This window comes from Phyllostomus hastatus, unplaced genomic scaffold, assembly GCF_019186645.2.
Source record: "Phyllostomus hastatus isolate PE091 unplaced genomic scaffold, TTU_PhHast_1.1 phas_contig_80, whole genome shotgun sequence".
NCBI classification, from domain to species: domain Eukaryota; kingdom Metazoa; phylum Chordata; class Mammalia; order Chiroptera; family Phyllostomidae; genus Phyllostomus; species Phyllostomus hastatus.
The window spans coordinates 11,326,283-11,350,183 of NW_025333960.1; the positions used below are offsets into that span (position 1 = coordinate 11,326,283).

Below are 23,901 nucleotides of genomic sequence, written 5' to 3' on the forward strand. Positions count from 1 at the left end.
AACCTTTATCAAGATATAGAACATAATGTTACCCCAGAAAGTTCCCTTGCGTCCCTTCACAGTCAGTCCCACCCTCTGCCATTACTGTGCAGCAGTTTTGTTCTCTTAGATGAGTTTTTCTTCTCCTAGAATTTCATATAAATGAAATCACTGTATAACTGCTCTTGTGTAAGACTTCCTGCACTTAGCACATAGACTTACAATCTCTTCTTGATTCCCCTGCAAAGGGATGTGCAGTAATTTCCTTTGCACTTCAAGTGACTGAGCTGATTTGGTGAATTTTGACTTTTAGGCCTGTTTCCTGCCATTCTCAATCTTGCCAGCAATGCTCACATCATCACCAATGCCACCTGTGGTGAGCAGGGGCCTGAGATGTTCTGCAAACTCGTGGAGCACGTGCCTGGTCGACCTGTGCGGAACCCCCAGTGCCGGGTCTGCGACGGCAACAGTGCCAACCCCAAAGGCAAGTGTTGCTTCTTCTCTTTGGAAGTACCTGTGGGAATTTATACTTTTTGAGATGATGATGAAGACTTTTATTAGGAAATCATGAACAATGCAATGTGTTCACCTTCACTGCTATTCACTTCCACTAGCGTACAGTTTAGAAGTTAAAACAATTTAGACCAAAAGCTGAAAAGTACACGTTTTTAATTTATTTCCTTCCTTCCTTCTTTCCTTTGTTTCTTCTTTAATAATTTTTAAATTACAGTTGATATGCCATATTATATTAGTTTCAGCCACTGTGGAAAACAGTATGGAGGTTTCTCAAAAATTTAAAAATATACCTATCATATGACCCAGAAATTCCACTTCTCATTGTTAGTTGGAAGACATTCAAAACACTAATTTGAAGAGGCATTTGCCTATGTTCATTGCAGCATTATTTGCAGTAGTTATGATATGGAAGCAACCTAAGTGCCCATCAATAGACAAATGAATAAAGAAGATGTGGTACATACATACAACAGAATATTGCTTAGCCATAAAAAAGAATGATGTCTCGCTATTTATGACAACGTGGATGGACCTAGAGAGTATTATGTTTCTATCTTCTTTTTACAGAACGCCATCCAATATCAAATGCAATAGATGGTACCAATAACTGGTGGCAAAGTCCCAGTATTCAAAATGGGAGAGAATATCACTGGGTCACAATCACTCTGGACTTAAGACAGGTAGGTAAGGCAAGAAGCACTGAAGAATTTTTGTGGGTCGCTGAGTTATAGTCTGATGAATTTGGGAAAGTCTGCCTTGCTTCTTACTATGTTTAAATTCTGTTCTCATTGTGTTTCCACCAGGTGAATTTAAGCAATATACAGAACTAGTGCATGGTAACATTGTTTGACACAATTCTGATTCTCAGAATTCTTTGAGAAAATGAGTGAAATTGTTCCCATGGGGTTTGATGTTCTTAGAAGCTGCGACAGCAGGCACCATCATTTGTTCAGGATCCTGTGTCAGGCTGCGCGCTGATGTCAACAGACACATTGGGAGTGGTGTGGATGTACAAAATTTATGCATTTTCTGCCTTTCAGACTTATTATCTTGCTACTGTCACTGCGCAAAGTTATTTCAGCAAATAAGGCTTAGAAACAAAGGGGATAGAGCATGCCTCACCCTTGTCCTGCTGTCTGTGAGGGTTGCGAGTAAAGTGGAGTTGTCCAGTACCGCTGTGACCAAGTCTTCAGCTTGAGCTGGGAAAGGCAAGGCATAATTAGCTCAGGCCACAACTGCATCCTCTTGATTTGCTTCAAGACTACATAGTAGAATGGAGAAAAATATGGTATGGGCCTTGTTTGCCCCCAAATTCCTGGGATTGAGAAAAAAGTCTGAACGGAAGGGATGAAAAAGAAAGACAGCAGCTATTGTCACAATTTCTGATTTGAGTTCTCAAGAAATACTATTGTATAATGTCCCTACTTATTTTTATTCAATTTTTTTGTGTTAGAACTCTTCAACATCATGTGAAATATCAGTTGAGACTAATAGTTGAAACGTGCACTGTAGCATTGAAATAGGAATTTTGGAGATTTAATGACAAATTATTATAATTCTTTGAATAAATGATAGTTTTATAATGTGCAAGATTTTAAGGAGAAGACAATACTGTGTATATTCATGTGCAAGGAACTTCTGATCTCTTATAATAACAGTACACAAGGTTGAACAACCAATGTGTATGGCTCAGGAGACATTTTTCCAAGTTTAGGTTCATAGTATTATGTAAGTAAAATATCACTCCTGATGATTTTCAGCCATATGTCCTGAATTAACATGTTGTACCTTAATATTTTCAAACCCACCTAAGAAAAATGGAGAAGAACTTCCCTTTTCTCCTGAACTTTGTTCTTATTTCAGTGGGAAGGATGCTTCTACAGGAGATTTTGATTTTCCTATCACCTTTTCTTTCTTTTTTTTTTTAAGATTTTATTTATTTATTTTTAGAGGGGGAAGGGAGGGAGAAAGAGAGAGAGAGAAACATCAATGTGCGGTTGCTGGGGCCATGGCCTGCAACTCAGGCTTGTGCCCTGACTGGGAATTGAACCTGCGATGCTTTGGTTCACAGCCCGATCTCAATCCACTGAGCTACGCCAGCCAGGGTTACCTTTTCAATTTATTTTCTTTTTTTAAGGGAACAGGTATAACCATTTTCAGCATTGGAAATGTAATATTATATGATAATACAATGATAATATAATATACATGTAATATATATAATGTATATTAATGTATATTATACAGCTGGATGTTACTTTGTTAAACAGCTAGAAGAGGAACAGAATCTCAGAAATGGAGATCACATGGAGGGTTATCAGTGGGGAGGGGAACGGGGAGAATTGGCAGAGGAGAGGCACTGAGTAAAGAGCTGCAGTGTCAGTCAATGCTTTTTCTTCACGTTCCCCCCTCTTTTTTGTTTACCGCCTGATTAAAAGCTGACAATCAACAAACTTTTCAACTTCTTTGTTTCACTCCTATAAAAATGTGAAATTAAGCATAGATTTCTAAAGTAAAATTAGACCGACCTGACTATAATTGCAGATGTAACAACTTCATGTTGTAAATGTGTTCATATACCTTAATAAGTGTGTATGTATGATCCTGAGGTTTTATGACCAAATTAGTCACTTTCATTCTGTGTTGGCAAATGCTGAAGCCATTGATTCTATAGTTCAACTGATCATGCTGCTCAAATTATGGCATTTTTTAGCCTCTGTGTGTAATGTTTAGCTACCTGACAGATAAATTGAAGAAAATACAAAAAGTGGTGTTATCAGAAAGTCAATACAAATTGTGTAGTTTGTAATAAGGTTTAACTGCAGAGTGTTTGCTTTAGTAACATATTACAAGAGGAATGATTAGATTTCCTTACTTTTTCAAAATAGTGCCTGCTATTCATTTCTTACATTGATTCACAAGATTTTAGAATTAACACTGCTAGATATTTAGTGATACTTACATTTATAGAAATGTATGAGCATTGAAAGAGTGTGTTATTTTTGTTTTAAGAAAAACGAAGCTGAGGAGTCTCTTTAACAATCATAAAACTAACACACACGTGGGTAGTCTCCAATAATAAACTATTGTGCTCACTTCGGCAGCAGGTAGGCTATAATAAACTACTCCTCATGTCAGATGACTTAAGAGCATTTTCTTTAGCATAACAGTAACACCACTAAAGTGAGGCAGGGAACTTCTGTGACAACTTAAGATTTTAAAGACATTTTTCTGATAGAGAGAGCATGCACATCTGATGGATCTTGAATTGTATGATTGTCAGCATTTTTTTAGGCCCTGATAATTACATTACTATGTATACCTAAGGTAAAGTTTCTCAATATAAGACCCTGAGGTTTTCCAATTTGAAACACACTACTTTAAAAGTTAATATACTGGGCAGATGACAAGATGCTCAACATATTTGATCATTAGGGAAATGACAGTCAAAACCACAATGAGATACCACTTTGCACTGATTAAATGCCTATTATAAAAAAAAAACAGAAAATAAGGGATGGTGAGGATATGGAGAAGTTGCAGCTCTTGTGCATTGCTGGTGGGAACGATGCAGTACTGTGGTGATTCCTTAAAAACGAAAACATAGAATATCAAGTTCTAGATGTATTCTCAAAGAAATGGAAAACAGGTATTCAAAGAGATATGTGCACACGCAAGTTTATAACAGCACGATTCACAGTAGCCAAAAGGTGGAAACAATCCAGGTATCCAACAGTGAATGGATACATGAAACAAGGGGATATGCACAGGATGGAATATTATTTTGCCATAAAAAGGAAGCAAATTCTAATACATGCAACACATAGATGAATCTTGAAAGTATGCTAGGGGAAATAAGCCAGACATGATGACGAATTCTGTATTAACTCCACTTATATGAAGTACTGGAATAGTCTTATCCATAGAGACAGACAGAGGAATGGTGGTTGCCAGGGACTGAGGGGAGGAGGAATGGGGGTTATTTTTCATGGGTTCAGAGTTTCAGTTTGGGAAGATGAAAAACCTGTGGTGGTCAGTGATGGTGATGGTTGCATGACAATGTGAATTACTCAATGCCACTGAACTGTGCACTTAAAAACGGCTAAAGTAGTGATTTTTGTGTTATGTATAGTTTACCACAACTTTTAAAAGTTAATATACTATTAAATGCTTGCTGTTATTTATCAGCCAGGATCCAATGAGGAAAACAGAAACCACTCCAGGTATTTAAAGGGGCATTTCTAGTATGAGGAAATGCTTCAACAGTGTTGGAGAAGAGGAAAGGAGTACCAAGGGGACTCAGAGATAGAAAGTTCTGAGGCGGAACTTAGGGAGATGATTGGGGTTATTTGCCCCTAGAGGCTTGGAGTCCCACCTCTGAGCTGTGAAGAGGAGGCTCATTTGGGGAGGGTGGGGAGGCTGGAGACTGCAGTCAAATGCTGTAGCGGGAGTGAAGGGCATCCACAAGAACAGCAGGTACCCAGGAAAGAGTAATCCCTCCTCCAGCCTTTCAACTCCCTGCTAGCACCTCCCCTCAGAGCCCCACAAAACAAGGGTAGACTTGCAGTCGTTTGCAACCCACACAAATACCATCTTCTTAGTAGGTGACACTTCCACCAGTGCAGTGACATGAACACGGAGGCACAGCTATAAAATCCTGGAGCAGAATTTTGTAATAAAGGAATTTCAGTTCACGTGTGTTATATTCACACAAAGTGTGTGTGTGAATATACCTACACACTGAATAGGTTTATATTAAGTTTTTAGAAAAACTTTGGAATGAAAATGCAAAATTTAGAATTCTTATGGTGAAATCACGCACTGCTTTCTGATGCATCGACTAGGTGTCCTTGGATCTCAGCCAAGAGACTGCCATAGGCTGACACCTTGGTGTGTGACTTTAAGAAGGATGGTGATGGAGAATAAGTGATAGCAGTTCTACTTATGTGTATATGTATGTATTATTCCTTTGGGTTGTGCGATGTGGCAGAGATGTATAAAGTGTGGTAGGGTGATATGCTTTTCTAATCTACAAGTAGAATGCTGTAGCATTAAGAGAGAAGGGTGGCTCCTAGTCCAGCACCTGACAAATTCCTCAGGCCGAATAAATGTTTCCTTTCCTTCTGCCATGTTTGTAATCCACACATGATTTTGAAGTCCTGAAGGTCTTCTGATACCATCAAGGGAATCTTTAAATAAGACGTTGATGTAGCCTAATTGAATTTAGCTAAGAAGTACAATTAAACATATTTGAGAAAATAAATTCATAAGTCAATTCTATTTTTTCTAGTTAGAAAAGTGAAATGGGTTCATGGTAGAAATATATGTAGAGGGTACATGTAAGTGTAAAGAGGCAGAAAAACTTACTGTTTCTTCATTCTGAAACAACCACTAATAATTCTGACATCTTACTTTTAGACTCTTGCATGCATTTCTGTGTTCAGTAATGTTGCAGTATCATTTACTCTGGGCCAGACCTGTGCTCAGCACTCGATTGGAACTACATAATTGAATAGTCATACTCACTCTGTAAATGTGGTCCCATGAATATCTCCTTTTGACAAATGACAAAACTGAAACAGAGAGTTTAGGCAACTTGCTCAGGTGTAATGACTTACTGAGATCCGAGGGCCTGGGCTCTATGTGTCATTGGGTGGTGTCCCCCCTTCAGCTGACATACATGACCTATGTGTTTGTGTCCTGATGCTTTATTTAATGTCATAGCACGTGCATTTCCAAATATAATTAAAATACATTATCAATAATTTTTAAAGTTGTATCAATATTCTTCTACATGGCTTACCCACCATTTGCGTAAGAATTCCCATACAGGACATTTTGGGGTTGTTTTTTGTTTTTGTTTTCTATATGTAATAACAGTGAAAACAAATTTATCTCATAAGTATGTCAATTAAGTATTGCAATGAATACATATCAATTTTAAGGTTCATATTGCAAGTTTGTGGTTAGTTTTGTTTTGAGTATCCCTTTAAAAAAGAATGTTTATTGCCTGTATTGTATAGGAATCTACACATACACATTGTATACAAATATGTAAATATAATGTATATATCTAGAAATCTGTATATAGTATATAGAATTTAGAATAATATAGAATTTAGTAATATAGTATTATAGAATTACATATAATATATGGCATATAGAACCTACATATGTATATGAATATACAATCTATATATTATATATTCATACACAATTCATATATACAAATGGTCTCATACTTATGACTTATAATATTTCAACTTTACCATGGTGTGAAAGATATTCATAATAAATCACATGAGATATTCAATACTTTATTATAAAATAGGCTTTACATGCCCTGGCTGGTGTGGCTCAGTTGGTTGGAGTATCATCCTGTAAACAAAGAGGTCGTGGGTTTGATTCCTGGTCAGGGCACATGCCTGGGTTAAGGGAGGCAATCAATCAATGCTTCTTACATCAATGTTTTTTACCCTCTCTCACTCCCTCCCTCCCCCCTCTCTAAAATCAAAAGCATGTCCTAGGGTGAGGATTAAAAAAAATAGGCTTTGTGTTTCATGAATTTGCCTAACTGTGGGCTGTTGTAATTGTTCTGAGGTTGTTTCAGGTAGGCTGGGCTAAGCTATGATGTTTTGTAGGTTGGGTGCATTAAACGCATTTTCCACTTAATGATTTTTGCAACTTACAATGGTTTATCATGACAAAATCTCATTATAAGTTGGGGAACATCTGCATAGGAATCTGTACATATACTTGCAGAAGTATAGGTTGTAGATGATCCATAGTGTTTTTTCCCATGTCCATGTTACTTCATCTGCTTTCCTCAACAGTTCTGGAGTACGGATGGTTTCCTCTGTGGAGGTGAGAAGACTGCAGCACTGGTTCTTTCTACACTATGTAATACTGTTGCACCTCATTTACTCCTGGTCGCCTATCATTGTTTCCCTTACATTCTGATTTTACAGGAAGACTGGCAGGAGCCGTCACAGTTTCCTCCTAGAAATTGGGAGTGCTCAGATTCTTCCTATGCCCCTCCGCATATTCTCTTTGCCCACATCACATTGTGGCTCAAAGAGTCCTTTCCCTGTGACTGAGGCAGACCGTTAGCCCTTGTCCACGAGTTTGCTGTGACTGGTAGGTCTGGGTGCTACCCAACCTGTGTTTTTGGCCAACATACAGAAAAATAAGTCAGTGTTTTTGTATTCCCCTCTAAAAAATGTTTAAACTTGTGTGAAAATTTTACTGGGCGTTGTCAGATATATGAGTAAAAATTTGCAGTGTTCCTTTAGAAGACTAAATGTATTATGTAAAAAAGGAAACGTTTTCTATGGCATTGAAAATAAAGCTGCCTTTTGAAGAGCTGCTTTGTTTTCTGTGTAGGTTTAATTAGGAAGTAGCACTTTGTTGTGGGAACATTATCACAGAAGGGCCTTTGTTTTATGCAAACCTTTAAACAAGAGCTGCTTGTTTGCTGGGTTTTATAAAACCTCATTAATTTGAATCTGTTGTTTTTCCCCCAAAATTTCTGAAAAATCGATCAGAGCTAGATTCAAGTTTATTACTGTACTGTCCAAATAGACAGTGTTTGCTAAGCACACTGACAGGGTAAATGAAAAGAACAGGCAAATTTCACATTCTTAAGGCTGAAAATCTTGAAAGCTTTTTAGGACAAGGATTGCATGTAAATTGGAGCTTCTCATTACAAATGAGTCTTGGCTGTTTCCTAAAAGAGGTCAGGCTGAGACCCTTCCTGGAAACTGTGGTGGAAGCTGCTTTCCCCGTGTACTTGTATTTATTCAAAATGATTCTCTTTTAATTTTCTATTACTTTATACTGGTCTCAACCAGGTTAAAATATTACATTTTTCTTGAATTTGTTTGGCAAAATTAGTAGATCAGAAGAAATTTTAAGCTCTTTATTATGATTTAGAAGTAAGTATCACTAATATCTTGCCCTTCAGATAGTTTTTATCTGTTTTGTCCTATTCTCTGTGAAGCTACTATTCTCATAGTAATGTATTTCTTTTGTTTGCACATATTTGTTATCTCATTTTAGTTTCTAATACACAGCTTGTCTTCCAATTGTTTATCTCTGTGTAAGAAATCACTGCAAACCTCTGTGGCTTAAAACAACATTCATGTCATATCTCTCCAGGTTTCTGTGAGTCAGACTTTGAGGAAAGGCTTGACTGAGTGGGTGTGTCCCCACTGAGGCTGCAGTCCTCGGGGTCTGACAGTGGAACTGCTGGGGATGGGGTGCTGGGGCCATGGGGGCTGCCCAGGCTATCTCTGTGTGGTCCCTCTAGTGGGCTACTGGCTCCTCACAGAACGTAAATTGCTTTATGACAGTTCAGGGCTCCAGCATGAAGCGGCAATGTGGCAGAGAAAGTGGCAATGTTGCAGAGAAAGAGGCAGAAGTTGTGTGTTCCCCTGCAGAGTGGACCTGCAGAGTCACACAGCATCACTTCTCTTGTGTTCTCTGGGCCACTCAGTCATCGAGGTCAGCAGAGATTCAAGTGGAGGAAACATGAAGCAACCCCAGCCTGTCAACGGAAGGAGGGGCAAAGAATCTGAGACCTTTTCTACAGCTCCCCCGCCTCATACTTCTGAAAAGGTCTTTCTCTGAGAGAATTCTTCCATCAGCCTTCTTAGCTAATCTTGTAAGTGCCACACCTTTAGGTGGCATAAAGACCTATAGGATCTTTATGGACAGAGCCAAAGAGGGTAGGATCAAGGGTGGGAGGTGAGGATGGCTGGAGTGGTGGGGAGTGGTGTGGGGAAAATGGAGACAACTGTACTTAAACAACAATAAAAGAAGAGAAAACAAGCAAACAAACAAAAGACCTGTAAGATCAAATGGGGACCATGGATGGGGATGCAAATATCGTAACTTCAATTGTTCAGTGATAATATCAAGTGAGCCAAATAAACAAAAATAACTGAGGCTGGATTTGAGAACTATACAGAGTTTCATTTCTTGGCAAGATTTATTTTTAAACTTTATCATTTGTGTGTTATCAATGGTAGTTTGCCAAACCATTCTTCCATTTAACACAGTTTAGTATCGTACTCAAAAGGTCTTCTTAGACAGGGCCTTGGAAAGGATTCTGGGAAATTAGGAAAGATAGTTTTCAAGACTCTGTCAAAATATACTTTTCAGATTCCCAACTGTTTTGGCTTCAAAATAAAGCTTCTTGTGTATTTATGGAAAGAAAGGGAGATCTGTTCTAAAATCATTATTTCTTCCCATTATATTGAAGCTAAAAAAACATAAGTTTTAATTTCTGAAGAAATATTTTTTTGATAATTACAGTTGGAATTCATTGCAACATTTGTGGGTTTTTTCTTTTTGCTTAGTAATCTACTCAAATTGTAACATCTTCATCTTTAAGAAGAACACTAACAAATTTTTTTAAAGCAACTCATGAATACCTCAGCTATACCTCAAAAGCTCTTTGTTTTTAATGTTTTTAGTTGACCTTTTTTTATACAGAAACTTCCTTTGTTCTGGCATAAAAGTAGAAATTTTTAAAAATATAAACAATATAAGAAAAAATGTGTTTAAAAATTAGTTGCAGTTCTAATGTCCAAGAATTACCTTTGGACACATTCCATCAACCTGAAAACACTGCGTATATCAATAATTCACGATCTCTGATCATGGGGTTCTGGGGGCTCAGGATTTGCTGATGAACAAGATAGTGATGACATCCAGGGGAAGCCCTTAGCACAGAGAAAGAACACATATGTTCCTTATATATGCTACTTTTTATCACTGTCACTTCAATTTTTATTTAAGGCTGACCTCAGGGGCTTCTGGTTTTGTGGGGGGAACAGGCAAGTAAGCAGGCTGCTTTTTCTCAGTGCTGTGGGATGTGTAGGGGTCGAGGCTGCATGGGTGGAGAACACACAGGAAGGACAGCTTAGGGGAGGGGGAGACAACCCAAAGGAAGGACTCAGTGAAAGAAGGAAGCAGAGAATGAGGAAGGATGCACAGGAGAGAACAGCAGGGAAAAGACATGTTTGTGGAGCAAAGATAGTACATTCAGTCCTGTAATAAATGTTTCTTTCGTTTTTCCTTTTGACTGAGATGCATTTACATACTGTGAAATGCATGTATCTTAAGGGTATAGTTGGATGAGTTTTGACAAACACAGACACGTGTAAACTATACCCGTGTCAAGATACAGGACATTTCCATCACTCCAGAATGTTCCTCTTTGCCCTTCCACAATCAGTGCTCTACCTGCCACTCTCCTCGCCTTCCACCACAAGATGAACTCCTGTTCTGAACTTTTTTTTTACTTTTGATTAGGTTTGTCTGTTATTTAAATCATATAAATGGGATCAAATGATGTATCCTTTTTTGTGTCAGGCTTCTTTAGCATTATGTCTGTGAGATCCATCCATTGTCATTTTTGTTAGTGGTTTGTTCTTTGATTTCTGAGTAATGTTTCATATCATGAATATATCAAAATTTATTTATCCATGCCCTTGTTAGGCTGTTTGGGTTATTCCAATTTTTTTCAGTGTCTATTTTATTTATTTATTTTTATTGAGATATAATTGCCATGTAACATTATGTAAGTTTTAGGTATAAATCTTGTTGGTTTGATGCATTTATATACTGCAATATGATTACTACAGTAATGCTAGGTAACACCTCTAAATCACGGCACATAATTATTTCTTTATTGTGTTGAGAATAATTAAGGTCTAGTCTCTTAGCATCTTTGAAATTTCTCATACAGTATTGTTGAGTGTATTGTGCATTAGATCTCCAGAACTTACTAATACAGTAGTTGCTACAGTTTCTTTCCTCCCTCCCTCCCTCTCTCTCTCTCTTTCTCTATTTCTTTTCTTTTCTAACTGAAGGTGCCATGAAAATTCTTATAAGATCTTTTCCTCATCACATATTTTTATTTCTCTAGGAATGGAATTGCCTGGTCAAAGGATATGTGTATATTTAACTCTATAAGACATTGACAATCCACTACCCAGGAAGTGCCTCCAGGCAGAAAGCTCTTCTCCCAGGGATCACTGTCCTGTCCGCCTGCTGTCTAGTACTTTAGAGCCACTCATTATACACTTTGTCAAGTTTTCTGGTTGGTTACTGTAGGAGGGTCAGGCGGTACCAATTTCTTCTTCATGGCCAGCATCTAAATCCTTATAATGAATTTTAATGGCATAATAATATGTTATCATCTGGGCACATGATAATTTATTTAATTTGCTTCCATTGTTGGACATTTAATGCATTTCTAATTTTGTGAAATCATGCTGTTTTTGTGGCTGCAATGCTGACTATTATTTAGGTGTAGAGTCCAAGACTTGGGACTGTTGGGTCAAAGAGCTTAAACATTTTTCAAATATGACCTTTACTGTCTTAGTTTTTAAAAAAAATGCAGGTGTAGACAGAAGGAAGTTTACAGTTGTGAGTATATAAAACAGAGTTTATTCTGTTATTATTATTTATTTATTATTGTATTATTTATTATTATTAACCTACTTTTGCCCATGCCTGTATTGTTCAATTTATATTTTTACTAACAATAAGTGAAAATATGTGTCTAACAACCAAACTTCTCAGTAGCATGGAGATTAAAATTACCTTTTGTTTTTAGTTCTCTGCCAATTGAACAGCAGAGAATTTATTAATTCATTTATTCAGTAAGTCATTTATTCAGATATAATATATATTATTAATTTATATTATGTCAATATGTTGTTCATATATTTGGGGTCACTGGGTTGGAATCAGATGCTTAAACAATGTTTGGTCTTGTTTCTTATCATCACATGCATAAGTTAGGTCATGATTATTCATCTCTACTGAGGCAGTCATACTGCTTTGTAACTTGGTTTTAGATATTTGAATAACAGGACAGAATTTTCAAGCAATATTTAAATAAAAGAGACAAAAATTGAATTACTCTGAATATCATTTTGAGAGGTACCAAATATCAAAAGACTAACTATTGTACTTGAGGAAATCTGGTAGTAATACCTTATATCTGTATTGTGGTATTTATAAATGTTTCCTAATCATTATTTCATACTAATGATATGAGAAATCTGAAGAATATATATATATATATATATATATATACACACACACACACATATATATAATCTCCACATTATTCATTGTGAATAATGCAGTGAAAATAATGTAGAGAAAACACCCTTTTAATTTCTCGTGTTAAGCCTGAATCATGGAAAACATTCAATTTAGTTTTATAATTTTCTAGATTGTAAGAAACTAAAAATGTATTAATTGGCTATCACTTCCTGTTTGGGGGGATAAAGCAGGAGAGTGATTCTGAAGTCTAATTCTGTGAGCCTTAGGCTCCAAGGTTGTGATAAAAGTGGACACTCTTTAGTGACTGGGGCAGCTGCCTGCTCATGCCAGTGCCTTTCCCCAGACCTGCGATCCCTTTGAAATTGTGCACGGTACTTGGAGAGCTCTGACTCGCCCTATCCTGCCCTTCATGCACCATAAGGTACAGAAACGAAGCCTGGACAAGCTGTGAGATCAAATTAAAACCTGCAGATAATTAGCTGGGAGCCACAGCTGTCCAAACCAACATATCCTGAGAAATTTGTTGAAGCCTTGAAACCCCTCAGTAGCCAACTGGGCTGGTTTAAGCTTTATTAGATTAATGGACAATGACTAGAGTATGTGGAAATAGATTTAAAAAAAATAATAGACCTTATTTTGTATAGAAGTTTTGGATTTGTAGAAAAGTTGAATGGAAAGTACAGAGCATTCCCATATATGCCCTCTATAATAGTTTTTAAATCAAATTTGGGCTATTCTTCATCATCTTTTACAAGGTAAATCATAAATTGCCTGATCTAAGGCAGGTTCAATAATTTTACATACTTTTCCCTTCATATTTTGAAGGTGACTGTGAGAATTGTCAGTCTTACAATTTAAAATTTTCAGTTTTCTCTACTATTTTATGGCATTTAATCAGAGGACATTTTACTGCTGTTCTTCATCAGATAGAAGCTCAGGCAGCCAGTGAAGTAAGCAGTTAGGAGGCCTCCATTGAGACGGCCATGTGGAATCCTTCATGACTTTATACCAGAATGACCTCCGGGGGCTGGGGAAGAGGTGGGACTCCCAGAGGTCAGCTCACAAACTGTGTAGGCAGTGGCACCAAGGAGGAAAGCTTTCTGTCCCCACAGTGGCTCTTCAGTCAGGTCATCGCAGAGCCTCCTTTCGTTTTCAAACCCTAAGGGGCTGGGGCTTTGGTTTTGCCTTTTGGAAGCATCATCATGCCTTACCAGAGCTTAGAGTTGACAAACATAGGATCATGGGAAAACTAAGATTTCAAACCTCCCCTCTGGGCTGTTTGCTTGCCCTGTAAGTGGTTTAATTGGTTTCTTAAGAGTTAGTCCCTGACTGAGAGAAGAACATTCCTATTTGCATTCTATGAGAAATCTCCACCTTCTATAAAAGTCAAATCTTTGTACCATTCAATTTTCTCTCTCTATTTTCACATTTTTTCCTGTGACACAATATGCATAGCATAAAATTTATTATTTTAACCATATTTTAAATGTACAGTTCAGTAGCATTAAGTATACTCACATTGTTGTCCAATCATCACCACCATCTATCTGCTGAACTTTGTCATCCTCCCAAACACATTAACTCCCCAGCCTCCCCTCCCCACAGCCCCTGGTGACCACCATTCAACTTTCCATCTCTATGAATTTGACTATTCTAAGTACCTCATATATGAGAAATCATGCAGTATTTGTCCTTTTGTGACTGGCTTATTTCAGTTAGCATAGTGTACTCCAAGTTTATCTGTATTATAGGATATATTAGAATTTCATTCTTTTTAAGGCTAAAAAAATATTCTGATGTATGGATACATCACAGTTTCTTTAGCCATTTATCTGTTGACAGATATTTGGGCTTTTTCCATCTTTGGGCTATTGTTAAGAATGCTGCTATAGATATTGGTATACAAATATCTGTTTGAGTCCCTGCTTTGAATTCTGGTGGGTCTTTACCCAGAAGTGGAATAGCTGACTCATATGGTAATACTGTACTTAATTTTTTGAGGAACTTCCATACTGTTTTTCCACAGTTGCTGCTCCATTTTACATTCCCACCATATCTTTTTAAATAAACAAAGGTCTTTCTACATAAGACCACTATTTATATATTCCCTTTTTAATAAGCCTTAAATGTGATGATTTACAGAATAGAGAGCCCAGAAATAAACCCATGACTTTATGGTCATTTAAAACTTTGATAAAGGAGGAAAAAACATACAATGGGGTAAAGATAGTCTATTCAATAAATGGTTTGGGAAAATTGGACAGAATATGCAAAAAATGAAACTAGACCACCTTCTTATATCACACACAATAAACAACTCAAAATGGATTAAAGACAAAAGTTAGGCTCAGAACCATAAAAATCCTGGAAGAAAACATAGGCAGTAAAATCTTGGACATTTTTCATAGCAATATTTTTATATATCTCCTCAGGCAAGTGAAAGAAAAGCAAAAATAAACAAATGGGACTACCTCAAACAAAAAAGTTTTTGCACAGCAAAGGAAACCATCAACACAATGAAAAGACAACCCACTGAATGGGAGAACATATTCACTGATACATCTGAGAAGGGATTAATATCCAAAAATCTATTTAAAAACTTGTAAAACTCAACACACACAACAAACAAAATCCGATTAAAAAATGTGCAAAGGACTGAGTAGACACTTCTCCAAAGGAAACATACACATGGCCAACAGACATGAAAAGATGCTCAACATCACTAATCATCAGAGAAATGCAAATTAAAATCACGATGAGGTATCACCTCACCCCTGTGAGAATGGCTATCATCAATAAATCAACAAACAACAAGTACTGGTGAGGATGTGGAGAAAGGGGAACCATAGTGCACTGTTGGTAGGAATGCAGACTGGTGCAGCCACTGTGGAAAGCAGTATGGAGTTACCTCAAAAATTTGAAATGAAACTGACTTATGACCCAATGTTTCCTTTCCTGGGAATATATCTGAAGAAATCTGAAACACTAAGTTGAAAGAATATATGCATTCCTATGTTCATTGCATCATTATTTATAATGGCCAACATTTGATAGGAGCCCAAGTGCTCATCAGCAGATGAGTGGATAAAAAAACTGTGGTACAGTTACACAATAGAATGCTACTCGGCCATAAAAAGAAGGACATCTTACCCTTTGCAACAGCATGGATGGACCTGGAGAGCATTATGCTAAGTAAAATAAGCCAATTGGAGAAAGACAAGTACCATTTGATTTCACTCATGTGTGGAATCTAATGAACAAAATGAACTAATATGCAAAGTAGAGACAGATTCATAGATGAAGAGCAGACTGACAGCTGTGTGTGGGGTGATCTGTAAGGCTGGGTGAAGGGTTTTAAAAAATTCATAGATGCAACAGTATGGTGATTATCAGAGTCAAAGTGGGCTGGGGAGAGGGAGAAGAGAGTAGGTGGTGACGGTAATAAATGGTGATGGAAGGAGACTTGACTTGGGGTGGTGAACACACGATACAATATACAGATAATGTATTATAGAATTGCACACCTGAAACCTATATAATTTTATTAACTAATGTCACCTCAATAAATTCAACAAAGAGAAAAATACAAAATATAAATAAATAGCACACTGATTTTTTAAATGTGAGGATTTGTCAGTTTCACGCCTGGCAAGTCAGAAATGCTCATTGAAGTTAGATATATCTAAAGAAAAATGAGAATTTCAAATAAGATACAGACCAGGGTTCTACATAAAGAATGAAATCTTACAAAAACAAAAGAATGCTTTCTAATCTCTGTAATGCTAGAAGTATAATGATTCAGCTGGATTTAATGACCAAAGGAAAGAAGCACATTGTTTCTAGGTGTTGTAAATTAATAACTCATAGGTTACTGTTTGATGGAGTTAGTCAAGCACAGATTTGCACAGCTTTTCAAGATTGTATCTCCAGTTGGATTTTCAAGGCCTGGTGATTAAGGGCCCCCTGCACTTTCATAGAATGCAATGACACTGTGTTTTCTTATGATAAAGGCTGAGAAGAAGTAAGATGAGACTATAAGCTCCTCACCATTGCTAGGTCTACTGGGGCATGATAGGTCAAACTGAAGATGAGGAGATAAAGTGAAAAGAAGTTGATTTTTCAGAAGTTTTCAGCCAGAAATTCTCTGGGACTTAGGAAAAAAAGGGGAAGTGTGGGCTCTGGGCCCCATGGGAGAGACCTGTCCCATCTTCCTGAGATGGAAAGAAGGTCTGGTCCCTAACCAGCCTCCCTCCCTCTTGCTACACTCAAGCCAACCAGGCCTCCTGCAGTTTCTATCTGGTAGCATGTTGTGGTCCCAAGGGGTCTTGCTCCCTGTCCCTCTGCAAGTTTACTCTCTTTCCCTAAACTTCCCCTGCTCAGTCTTCCCTTCCTTTAACAGATGCCTCAGAGAAGCCACACTCACACATCTTCAACACCTCTGTCCTTTTCCATGAGGACTTGGGCAGCCCCTGTCTTTCCCACTAGGTCATTCATCCTATACTGATGATGCCCTCCACCTCTCTGCTGCATTTGTAACGCCTGCTATAGTCTTCATTGCAAAGTAGATGCTCAGTCAACGTCTATTGAATGAAGCTTAAGTGAAAAATTGTTCAGAGCATCCCTTGCTCCCAGCCTTCTCTGAATGTGACACCTCTGCTTCTCTGCCCATGCCTCCTCTCCTCCCCAGGAGGGGAGTGGTCATTCTTCTAACTGGTAGAAAAGCTGACCCTGTTTTCTAGGGCCAGGTCTCTGCTCTTCATTAACTGGGAGGGTTGTTCTCCAGACACATAGGTTCCTGACCCTCAGGGCAAGGCCACCAAGCGGGTTTGTACACGTCTGCTCAGCCTGTGACACAGAGGTAGGATGTCAGGAAACCTCTGCAGCCACCGTTGTAAGCACAACCTTCAGTTTTGATGGAATATTGCTGACTTTTTTCTTCAATTTTCATGAAGGATGTCTGAGTCTACTTCACAGCCAAAGACAGGGAAAGGATGCTCATTATTGGCACCTCTGCTCTAACATGAATAAATGGGATGCTGCATTTTGGGGGAAAGTCTAACGCAATTTCAAAGGCTAAAACATTCACAGAGAAAAACTGGTTAGCTCTGGCTGACATGGTGGTTTTGAGTCAGGACGGAGGGGAAGGGCTCCTTTCACATTTCTCAGGTGCTGGAATGGCCTATAACTACATTTCTCAAGCTGGTTTGTCTCATTTAGGGGCGGGGCTGGGCTCTCAGATGGCACTCACAGGGTGGGGGAAAGGTAAGGAGCCCCACAAAGGGCATCTGGTGATGTGCTTGGTTGTGCTTTTAAAGTAGTTCCCACTAATCTTCCACTCGACTTAGCAAAATCATTTCAGAACACCTGGTGAAACTGACCATTGGGTTTTATATAGAGAAATACATTGAGACAAGCCATGGAAACCAACCTCTTACTTGTCAGTTTTGACTTAAAGTGGTGGACATTTGTCCTTTGAAATACTACTAGCAGTCATCCTTAAATGGAAACAATGGCACGTGGCCCGGAGACAGCTTATTGGCGGGCTCTTTCAGAAATAGCTTTTCCAGGTAATGAAAACCAGAGTGGCTCTGGCAGGTGTTTAAAAAATCTCCTCCATCTTTAGATTACTGGTTACAGGTTGCTGTTTACTTTCAGATGGCTTCGTATCTCTGCCCTCTGTTTGTGGCTGGTCATCTTTCTGACTCTGGCTTTTCCTCAATGTCTATTTGAAGTCTCAGCATAGTTCTGAAGGGAGAATTCCTTGATATTCTGGGACATGAGTCTTAAGAATTTTAAGGAGAAATTTGTTACTGCTGCAGCCAGTCCCTCCTCATCTCCACTACCCCATGAATGCAAGAAGAAAAAGCAAGAAGGGGGAAGAAAAAAGAGAATGTACTTTGACATGTTCATTATGTACTTTGATGAAAACACCAAGTTTAAAGAAAAACAAGTCTATATTATTCCAAAATTCTCATTCCTGAAGGTATTTTCTTTTGTCTGTTAATTTTGTATGCTGATCCTAAAATGAGGAGATAACAGTGAAACAGCCAAATAAAATATAACAGAAATGACGTTTAAAGGTAATCTATACAAAATTACCTCAAGTGTGTTTTGCATGTATACCACATGCCAAATAAACTTCTAAGCCCTAGATTTCTCTTTGTGCCTAGTTGTTATTGCTATTTCACATTATTATCAACTGATAATACTTTAATGATCCATACTTTGTAGAGTCAAAAGTGATTCATATTGCCATTAGTAATTAGCCTTCTAGTAAATAATTACCTCATTCTTGAGTAATAAATATTAAATCAAATGATTATTTTGAATTTTATTTTTTAATAATGTTGTAAAATACAAAGCTTACAAAGCACAAATTCACCACTTCCATAGGGATAATTGAACAATGTTTCTTTTTTTTTAAGATTTTTTTTAAGGATTTTATTTATTTATTTTTAGAGAGGGAAGGGATGGAGAAAGAGAGAGAGAGAAACATCAATGTGCGGTTGCTGGGGATCATGGCCTGCAACCCAGGCATGTACCCTGACTGGGAATCGAACCTGCGACACTTTGGTTCGCAGCCCGCACTCAATCCACTGAGCTACGGCATCCAGGGCTGAACAATGTTTCTTATTAAATACATTTAATTCTTTTTGTGTGTGTGTAATTTGACTCTTAACCTAAATCTCTTTTGTCTGTGAAAAGTTCATTTTCATTATGTGAGAGAGAAAACATTCTTGCATTCACTGTTCAGCCAGTGCCCTGAAGGCAGGTCAGTGTTTGTGGAGAATTTCTAAGGGGCGTTCTGCATCCGGGCCCCTGCAGATCACAGGCAGGCCCTGCAGAGAGCGGCTGGGCTCTCTCCGGCTGGGAGAGGCTGTGTTTCCCCATGCACATCTGAAGTTCACCTCTGATACTGGAGAACTGGGCTATCTGTGTTTTTCACATTTCTGTGCCTGAGGTGGATTTAATATGTTTAAGATTGAGGCCCACATAAAAATTCCTGTCTGGAGTCCTCTGTAGAAACTTGTATTTGATGTGTGTCTACCTTATTTCTGTGACGTGACACGTTTGTGTGCATTCCAGTGATCATTCACAGAGGCCTGGTGGTGAAAAACCATGATGAAAGTGGATTTTAAATGTCTATATCAACTGCGGGTTTGGCAAGACTACAATGACTCTGGATTTAGTGAAAACCTTGTGTCATCAATTTGTGTTCAGCCAGCCTTATACAGAGAGAAAAGGCAATTTAGTCAACCAAGGGGGAAAAGGGGAGCAACAGAAATGTCATGGATTTCATTTGGGCAAAGGTTTAAAGCTCTATATATTATCAGAATATCCCTCACTTTTTAAATATTATGTGTGAGACCTGTTTGTCAACACACAATTGATGAATTAGAACTTATATTAATTTGCTAGGGCTGTCTAAAGAACAGAACTTTATGTACTCATAATTTTGAAAGCTGGAAGTCCAAGATCAAGGTGTCAGCAGGGTTGATTTCTCCTGGGGCCTGTTGTTGCCTTGGAGATGGCCACCTCCTTGCTGTGTCCTCACAGGGTCGCCTTGGTCTGTGTGTGTCTGTGCCCTATTCTTCTCTTCTTATAAGGACACCAGTCATATTGTATTAGGGCCCTCCCATATTACCTCATTTTATCTTAATTAACCATTTAAAGATTCTATTTTCAGATATAGGCATGATCTTAAGTACCAGGAATTAGGACTTTAGTGTACAAATTTTGGGGAAACAGTTCAGCCAGTACTGTGGCTTAAATGAAGACAAATTGTATTTAGATGCTTCATAGCATCCTTTTCCTCTTTTGAAGATTTACAGCTTAATGGTCCCTTGCTTGGTTTGCCTCCTGGCCTCCAATTTGGGACTTAGAGAACCACTGAGAGATTCTTAAACAGGTTCAACAATCATAGCTGATCAAAGTTAAACAATTTCTTCTTGAGAGATTGTCCTAAAGTTCTCCCACCACGTTTATTCTTCTATTTGGTATCATTTTGTTACATATGACTAAGTAGTTCACATAAAGCTGACAAGGTTTGGGTGAAAGTACAAGATCACAGTATTGAAATAATTGCCACTGGCTGAGGTAAGAAGTTTGAAATGCTAGGTTACTTCTCACCAGTTGCCTCAACATGGGATTTCATTCTCCTTTTTCTTGCAATCTATAGAAGTGTGGCACAGTGGCTAAGAAAACAGCCTGCCTGTGTCCAGTATCTGTGGTATACATTTTCATATCTGTGAGGTTCTGGGAAGATCACTTAACCTTTCTATGCCTCAGTTTCCTCATCTGTAAAGTGGGGGGAAATAATAACAGATACTTTATAAGAAGAATGTAGTTGTAATGACAAGAGCTATTAATTCTCATAAAGCACTTAACATTGTCCCTGGGCACAGAAGGCTACATAAACATTAGCCATGACTCATTTTTGATTCTTGCATATGTTCTGTCCACTCTCCACTGCGTTCCCACAGCTATGGTGACAGAAACTGCAGAGTTAACTAGAACAACTGCCACTGCCAAGTGCCTGAGTGAATGGAGGGGCCTTTTTTTTTCCTGGTATCACAGAAAGAAACTTCAGTAGCCTTAGGTATGGTGTGTATGGACATTTGGGGACAGTTCTCTGGAAATTACATGGTAGCTGAGGACCCTGGGGTGAGACTACCTGTTTCTTACTGGGACCTACAACTCTGTCTTTTAACCTCTGAGCTTCCAAATAGATGAAGTGGGAACAATAACTCAAAATTCACAGGGTCGTTTGGGATTAAATGAGATGATACACGTAAAGCTTTTAACACACATGAGGTAAATCTCTTAGTTATTCCTACTTTCAAATGTGAAACTGGAAAACAGAAGGCAAAGACATTTTACTCCATTTGTAAATGAACTTGCCATTTGTCCCTCTCAAGTGGGCTGCCCGGTCACACTGTCTTGCTTGGCACCACCATTGTGCGAAGTCTGGTTTAACGTATTCTATAATGGTGAACAATGGTGGGTCACGTGCTCATCACATTCTACTTTCACGATGAAAATATTGACAGAGCATTTGGACAATGATGGATAAAGATGAGGGTATTCTCCCTTCAGTTAGTTTGGGCATTGGTATGAAAACCAGGTGGGAAGCTATCAAGGACAGATTCCACTTCGGTGTTCCGGGAAGACACTGGATCTTTGCCAAAGTGAAAGACACGCCATCAAGCTGTAGAGCGAACTCTGCGTGTTCTTCAGGGCTAGTTCCAGAGGACACAGTACAGTTAATTGCTTAGTGTTTCAGAGAAGTTTGGGGATTTCAGTAATGTTAAAATATAGTAAATCAGGGAAACATGTAAATTATGGAATATGTGAATTATAGCATTGGGGGAATACTTTTTTAAAAAATAAACTCCTTAAAAGAAAAACCAGGTAATTATGTTCATGGGAGAATTTTCTGGAGTTGTTTATGTTAGGACAAAGTAGCATTTGCATTATTTTAATATTTAAAGGTGATTTTAATTGATAAAGATGGTTCTAGAGTCTTAAACATTGGACATTCAATTCCAGATTCAAGTATTAACAGCAAATACAGAGTTTCTGATTTTCCTCCTTGTTTAAATCTGAGAACTTTCTTTTGCTTTTAATGGGCTTTAGAGACAGTGGTTGTGTTCTAGAAGAAAACAGCGCATGAATGTGGATGGTCAAAGCACCACTCTTAACGTCGCTCACAGGTGAAGCTCAGTTGGGGGGCATTTCTTGTACCTCAGCAGAATAATTATATTAAGATAAAATTGTCCTTCCCAGAGAATGATTCAGGAGATGGATGTAAAGTTATCTGGTTTGTGGTGGGTACATTTCAAAGAGATCTTGTGTTTCTGAAATTGATGAAGGCTAAGATGGGGGAAAACTAAAAACAAAAAGCAAAGAGCCTGGAGACAGTAAGATGCAGAGAAGTGGGGTAGACACATGTGTAGTGGAAGGACTTTTTTCTCATATTCAGATGTTTTATTTCTAAATAACTATGAAAAATATATTTAACACTACTATTAATATAATATAATACAACTATTATCATTCAAAATCCAGGTTGAGAAAGATATTAGGAACAAGAAAGCAAGCATTTATGTATTGATATTATTAAAAATAATACATGTTTATTTCTGATACACCACCAGGAGAACACTCACAAGTCACATTTCTGATTAACACTTAACTTATAAGCAGCTGTCCTCAAAAGTGTTGGTGACATTGGAATTCTCTCCAGAGAAACTTGGGTTTTTGAACAGTTGCCAGATTCTTGATTGAGATTTTTTAGTGTCTTTGTTTCAGGTCTTTCAGGTTGCCTATGTAATCATCAAAGCTGCTAATGCCCCTCGACCTGGGAACTGGGTTTTGGAGCGTTCCGTGGATGGCACCAAGTTCAGTCCCTGGCAGTATTATGCAGTTAGTGATACGGAGTGTTTGACTCGTTACAACATAACTCCAAGGCGGGGGCCACCCACTTACAGGACTGACGATGAAGTGATCTGCACCTCCTATTATTCTAGGCTGGTGCCCCTTGAGCATGGAGAGGTACTGTGCCCATTGAAGTGATGTCTGTTTTATATGAGGGCCCCCTGCCCTCAGTCAAATGTTAAGATTGCCATCACAAGAGTTAACATAAAACACTCAGAATACATCTCCCATAGTACAGATTACAAAATACAGATTAGTGGATCATTGATTGGTGTTGACTGATGATGATTAATCTCATAACCGATACATATCCCCTCACTGATTTCTTCCCTTCAAGGAGATTTCTCATTCTTTGCTGTGATTTAATGACTCTATCAAGTGCTTCTCAGAATCTCTTTCCCTTGTCATTGGGGCAAGGACATTTGTTAAAATACTAAAGAGAGAGCTCAAGTGCCTCTAGAAGATATAGTTCCTGATTTTCTCCGTGAAGCTCTACTTCTCTTTGGTGGTGTTGAGAGGATTGTGATGGCTTGTGAGGTATTCTAACTCAGTGTGCAACATTCCCAGACTATATACACTTCATTCAAGTCAGAGTGTAATCCAAAACAAACTGGCCTTTCCTAGCACCTGCCTTGATGAGATAAAACTACAAAATCTCTCTTAAGTGCTCTGCACAGCAGGAACCCTGAGTAAGCCTTGCATTATTTCAAGAGCAGAGATTCTTAAGTAAGGGAGTGGGTATGACAAGGCTTTCTGGCATTTGTCCTACTGTCCCAGGTCTATGCCTGGCATCGAGAATTTGTTTCAGAGAGTCCATAGCCTACTGATACATGTTAAATTACCCTCACCACATGGGGCTAAGTGTTCCTGTTAAAAGATTTCCAG

General features: G+C 38.2%; 1 protein-coding gene across 1 annotated transcript in view; it reads left to right on the forward strand.

Annotated features, from left to right (window-relative positions):
- Positions 1-23,901, forward strand: part of LAMA1 (laminin subunit alpha 1) — a 155,979-nt gene that overhangs the window by 29,107 nt on the left and 102,971 nt on the right. Inside the window, exons 2-4 of the mRNA XM_045850290.1 lie at positions 293-463; positions 1,063-1,175; positions 22,891-23,133. Of these exons, the coding sequence (XP_045706246.1) occupies positions 293-463; positions 1,063-1,175; positions 22,891-23,133 (527 nt within the window). The remainder of the gene's footprint in view (positions 1-292; positions 464-1,062; positions 1,176-22,890; positions 23,134-23,901) is intronic.